At 49.5% G+C, this 6,000-nt stretch overlaps 1 protein-coding gene across 1 annotated transcript in view; it reads left to right on the top strand.

The window, feature by feature from the left end:
• Window positions 1–472: 472 nt before the first annotated feature.
• Window positions 473–6,000, top strand: part of LOC146177488 (uncharacterized) — a 49,633-nt gene continuing 44,105 nt past the window's right edge. Inside the window, exon 1 of the mRNA XM_084581576.1 lies at window positions 473–651. Within this exon, the coding sequence (XP_084437702.1) occupies window positions 473–651 (179 nt within the window). The remainder of the gene's footprint in view (window positions 652–6,000) is intronic.

The raw sequence follows: 6,000 nt of genomic DNA, 5'->3' as shown, positions 1-6,000 counted from the left end.
AGCAGTGAGGCATAACATTCTGGGGCGATGAAATGTACAGATATATATAAAGAAGAATTCTTTTCTGGGAAAAAAGCAAATGGTTGATTATTACTAAACAAGGGTTAGGGGTGGCCTCTGGATAATGTACCTCACGAGAAAACCTAATTAGAAAACGGGAAGTGTTCCGCTAGATAATTTTAAAAATGACATTAATTGACCAGTCGTATTTTTCTCCTTTCATAATGGAAACACTTGTACTATGAGGAGCTTGTATGCACAAAGAATAAATCAGTCATCTCTCTCTCTCTTCAACTTTTGAAGAGTGCAGTCTTTAAGAACATATATTGAAAAACTTCATTACCTCACGATGGTGAGTGTTGTTGTGAGAATCCGAAGAATAATGGAGAGAAACCGGACATCTTTGTTCGTCTCCAGGCTGCTTTCGATCATCCACGGGGCTTTCCGCAAGGTGCTTATGTACATCCATAACATGATCGCCAAGCAGCCGCAGCTCTACACTGTGTACCAGCTCTTCCACACGACCCTCGGCACTCTTTGGCCTTCGCCACCGCTGAAAAAATCAATGAAGAAACACCCGCACATGCGGCACAGACGAGCATGCATCCTGAAGCTCCGTTCCATCAGAGAACTGCAACTCGAAGGGACATGGTGAGTACCATGGTTTTTATCCTCCTTGATCCGCCGCATATGGGACTCAGGACCTGCTCCAAGGGTTACCTAATTTTCTTCAGTTCCTCTTCATTGCTGGTTGCGAACCTTGTGGGGCTGTTGTGATAAAGCAATAAAGGAAAACTATAATTTCATCAAGTGATGCATGGAAACAACGCGCTCTGCATGCTTACAAGGGACGGTAATGTAAAGTCATGCAATATCGGGTGCTTAAAGAGTGATTACAATAGCTAGAGGAAACTTTGAGCACAGAAGCGCTACACTTTGCCGGGGGGTATAATGGCGATGGACGAGCCCCCACTTTCAGAGGTGGTTTTAAGGGCAAGATAGGACGTCTTTCGCAAGTTTTTACAAGTCTGACGACTAATATTTCTGCCTGAAATCATGCTGCAAATAACGCTGCCAAGCGGTCATGACACTGCTGTAAAGTTATCCTATCCTATCTGTATCCTATAGTAAAGAGGATAACTTTGGTGCCATATAGACGGCCGTTAGTGATTCATTAAGAGCGAATAACACACTACATGCGATAGGTGAAAACGCTCTGGCACAGGTGTCTGTCGTGCACCTTCGACGCAATGGGGCCACCAGTAGCATTCGTCATCTTCCGGCTGCTTCCTACGACAAGGTCCGCGGCATCCAGCACGTGACCTTAAGATCCAACCCACAAAGATTCACTGGTACGAGGATGGTGTGGTTCAAAATGCGGAACCCGGTACCCAACTTCATTTCCATTCAAAGCCACAAGGTCATGATAGAGTACCGGCAGCTGCAGCGAGTTGCACTCGATGCAACCAGACGCGAAGTGCATGCTTACGGCATAAAAAAACACCGCATGCCAGCGATGTGCGGTCTTCGACCATGCAACCCAGGCCTGCAATGCGGTCTGTCAAAGGTGCGGCGGAAGGCGTGCCACTGTGGACTGCACGCAGTAGCGGCCCAGGTGCACCACGTTGCAACAAAGAACCCAAATACGATGCGACGTCGCAAAGGAGGAAGCACGAGGCGAGACTCTCAGTGGGGATAAATAGAAGTCTCTGCACAACCACCGCCTTAGACACCAAGGTTCCCGAAGGCCCTGAGGAATGCGACTGTGAAACGCAGATCCTGTCCCCACAGCGCCAACCTTCGAATCACTGACCGCGACCCTGAAACATTGCCCATCGATGTCTTCTGATATATCTTGTTCTGCCTCTGTTGCTGAGCCGGGACAGGTGGTTTGCATGAAAGCATCGACTAGAGTCGCTGAAACTGTATGTATGTCACCCGTTAACAATTATGAGGGGTATTATTAACGATGCGCCCTCAACGGTGCGCACACTCCCAGACACCCTTAGAGTGAGTGGGGGTAGCTGTTCCGGTCGCAAAGGAGATGCCCTCGACCTGCGTGGCAAACTCAGCCGGAATCCAACTACCTTGTAGTGACAGAAGGGGGTGGTCGTTTGGTGCCCAGCGGTCGCCGGTTCAAACCAGAGAAAGGATCGGAGTCAGAAGTAACAAACAAAACACAATTTATGCACAGCAAGAGACGATACAAAGGAATACACAAGATCACTTGAAATACATAGACAAGAGGTTCACAGAATACAAACGCTAAGCAAGCAATTACACAGGTATCCAATAACGTAGAGGCTTTACAACAGATGAAACACGAGAGAGTACATAAACAAACACCAAATTGTTCACCGGGCACTGTTGCAGTCCGACGCCTCAAGAGTCACGATGTGGCCGCCATACGAGACGAGCGCCGCTCCCTTGAAAGTCCGTGGGCTTGCCAGCAGCGGGTGATCCCCGGGAGTCCAGACGAAGCACAGGCGAATACGTCGCAAAACACGGACGAACTGACTGACTGACTGACTCAACAAGCGGCGCGGTCGCTTTAAATAGGGCGCGCCGCGTCTGTTTGTTAACACGCGCCAAAGCTAGCGCGCACACACACATAGCTTCGCTGGTTATAGCTCCCTCTTCTCCTCCCGTCGAGCCGCGCGTCGTCATTGGCTAGGTCCCATAGAAGATGCTCGATTTTTCTGGCGCATTCCAGGCCGATGAACCACCGTCTTCCCCGGGCAAGGGGAAAGAGGGTGACAACAACGCGTACAATGCTACGCGCTCTCCCGCGCGGGGAAGGGGGCTTTCTCTACATGCTTTCCACGCGACGCCGCGCGGGCCTCGCGCCGTGTCGGCTTGATGAAAATGGGCGCCGATTTCGTGACACTGCCCCTCCCTTAAAGAATATTGTCCCACAATATTCACAACAACCACGAACATCGCGCGCACATGCATGCGCTCACAAATATATGGGGCAAATGTCCACATCATACACATTGCACAAATTTCACAAACTGCAATAACACATTACAAAATTCCTACATCAATGCCATGATGTTCACAAACATAGCACCACACGGTCGTCAGATCCACATAGGAATCAAGAACACAGAAACGCACAAACCTAAATTTCCGAGCGTAATTCTAACCCGCGATCAGTGCGTGACACGCTTCTGTCCGCCAGGGATTCTGCCTTCGCTTTCGTCTGTCGCATTTGAGACGCTTCTATGTTCTCCGATCGGGCTACTGAAAATTCCCTGAGGCAGGACTTATCCTCTTGCAAATCACACAACCAATGTGTGCCGATAATTGCCCCTACAACCAGTAGCGCCGACGGGTACACGGGAACCTGTGCCAACGCGCACAGACCAACAAAAAGAATCACTGTAATAGTGTTCCTTCCTAGGCACCGGTATTCCTTCCGCTGAAGGTGAAATATCCCAAGTAACGCCCCCATATGTAGGACAAACACTTGGGCTACCTGCATCAACGAAGGCCTAGGCATTGCTGACTTTATTTCCCGTGTTGTCTCTTTCTTTTCGGTTTCCTCCTGAGGGGCTTCCTTTTGTTTATTCTTGTCTCGGGGCTTTTCTTCCGGCTTCTCATGGCCTTGCTTTCCTCGCCTTGCCCTTCTCTTTTTAGATTCCTTGCAGCGCACAGGCGCGGGACCTTGATCAGGATCCTCGGGAAATGTTGCGCCCTTGATATTTCCCAACACCAAATCATAAATGGGGCGTTCCATGCACAGGGCTGTCAGTTTTCCAGAATAGTATGGCGTGTGCACTTCCAATTTTGCCTCAGGGAGTAATTGAATTGAGCCGTCAATTAGTCTCACAGGACATTTCTCGCCCGTCAGATCATTCTCCTGAATCAAACTGCGTCTAACGATTACGGCACTGCTACCGGTATCTCGTAGCACAGAAACTGATTTTCCTTTTATCTTTCCCCTCGAAACCGGCATCCGATTCACAGCAGAACCAGGTTGCGCGTGTACTACGGCGTTCACCACCCGGAGTTTCTTGTCCTTCTTCCGATTAACAACCTTCTCTGCTTCCTCCTCCTCTAGGTCGTGCACCACGCGGACTTTCCTGCCGTTCTTAAGCTCAACAAAGCCATCGGCATCTTCTTCCTCTAGGCGATATTCCGACTCTGACGGAGTCCTCGCGCATGCCGCCTGCGGAGCTGCCTTGTCAACGTCGGGACACGACATTGCTTTGTGGCCCTTCTGTCCGCATTTCCAACACGAGGATGGATTGTTGGTTACGAGTTTACGGCAGTTAGGTGCGATGTGGCCTAGTTGTCCGCAGAGATAGCACCTCGGGGGTGACTTTACAATAGGTTGTGTCTGTCGGAATTCGGTCTTTCGAGGGGTTTCCAAATTTACAATTTTGCTCAAATTCTCGCCTCCCTGGGCTTCCAAATACTGGTCTGCGAGCTCCATCATTTCATCCAATGTATGTGCCTTTCTTTCTTTTAAATAAAGCGACAAACCAGGGTGACAGCTACCCAGAAATTGTTCCTTAATTAGGAGTTCGCGAAGTGCGCCATACTCAAGTTTAATTTTTGAGAGTTCAGTCCAGCGGTCGAAATAATGACTCAGTCGCGCAACATACTGTGTTGCCGTTTCACCGTCCATAGGTTTTCCAGTCCTGAACTTCTCACGAAACCCATCCGTCGTAAATCTAAACCTTTTAAGTAATGCAGCTTTCACTTTGTTATAGCTGCCTGCATCCTCAGGACGAAGTCTTCCAAACACACTTAATGCTTCGCCGCTAAGGCAAGTGCTCAAGATGGTAGCACATTCACTGTCTGTCCAATTTGCATTTATGGCGACCCTTTCAAAACGCAAGAGGAACGCGTCGAGATCGTCTCTTCTCTCGTCGTATTTCGGGATCAATTTGCTTGCGTCTATCCGCAAGCTGCTGTCCTTCACTGGAGCTATGCACTTCAGCTAAACCGTTGCTGTTCCCTGAGTTTTGGAGCTGAAGTTTCATAGTAAGTAATTCCTTTTCTCGCTGAAATTCCTCTTCACGCTCCTTTCGAGCCTTCTCTCTTTCTTCCTCGGCTTCCCTCCGAGCCCTCTCTCGTTCTTTTTCTGCTCTCTCTTCCTCGGCTTCCTTTCGAGCCCTCTCTCGTTCCTTTTCTTCTCTCTCTCTTTCTTCTTTTTCTCTCTGGCTAACCCATTTGCGCAGTTCGGCACCGGACAATCCCAGCTGGGTGCCAGCCTCAATCAACTCTTTCAGATTCATATCTGAAGCGCGAACCGTCTGGGTGTAACCTAAAGACTGCTTAGCGAACCTCGCCTAAACGCTTCCGCGCGGCACAACCTCTCGTTATCGCTCTGCTGCTACACAGTTTACGACCTCTTCGTAAACTCTTCTAACTCGTTCTCCGTCCTCTAAGCTTGAGTGCACCAAACGTCCTGTCGCGGACGCCAGAATAATTGTCACCCGTTAACAATTCTGAGGGGTATTATTAACGATGCGCCCTCAACGGTGCGCACACTCCCAGACACCCTTAGAGTGAGTGGGGGTAGCTGTTCCGGTCGCAAAGGAGATGCCCTCGACCTGCGTGGCAAACTCAGCCGGAATCCAACTACCTTGTAGTGACAGAAGGGGGTGGTCGTTTGGTGCCCAGCGGTCGCCGGTTCAAACCAGAGAAAGGATCGGAGTCAGAAGTAACAAACAAAACACAATTTATGCACAGCAAGAGACGATACAAAGGAATACACAAGATCACTTGAAATACATAGACGAGAGGTTCACAGAATACAAACGCTAAGCATGCAATTACACAGGTATCCAATAACGTAGAGGCTTTACAACAGATGAAACACGCGAGAGTACATAAACAAACACCAAATTGTTCACCGGGCACTGTTGCAGTCCGACGCCTCAAGAGTCACGATGTGGCCGCCATACGAGACGAGCGCCGCTCCCTTGAAAGTCCGTGGGCTTGCCAGCAGCGGGTGATCCCCGGGAGTCCAGACGAAGCACAGGC

This window comes from Amblyomma maculatum, chromosome 10, assembly GCF_055883805.1.
Source record: "Amblyomma maculatum isolate TAMU_Amacu chromosome 10, ASM5588380v1, whole genome shotgun sequence".
In the NCBI taxonomy this organism is placed as follows: Eukaryota; Metazoa; Arthropoda; class Arachnida; order Ixodida; family Ixodidae; genus Amblyomma; species Amblyomma maculatum.
This window is presented reverse-complemented; position numbering and strand designations above follow the sequence as displayed.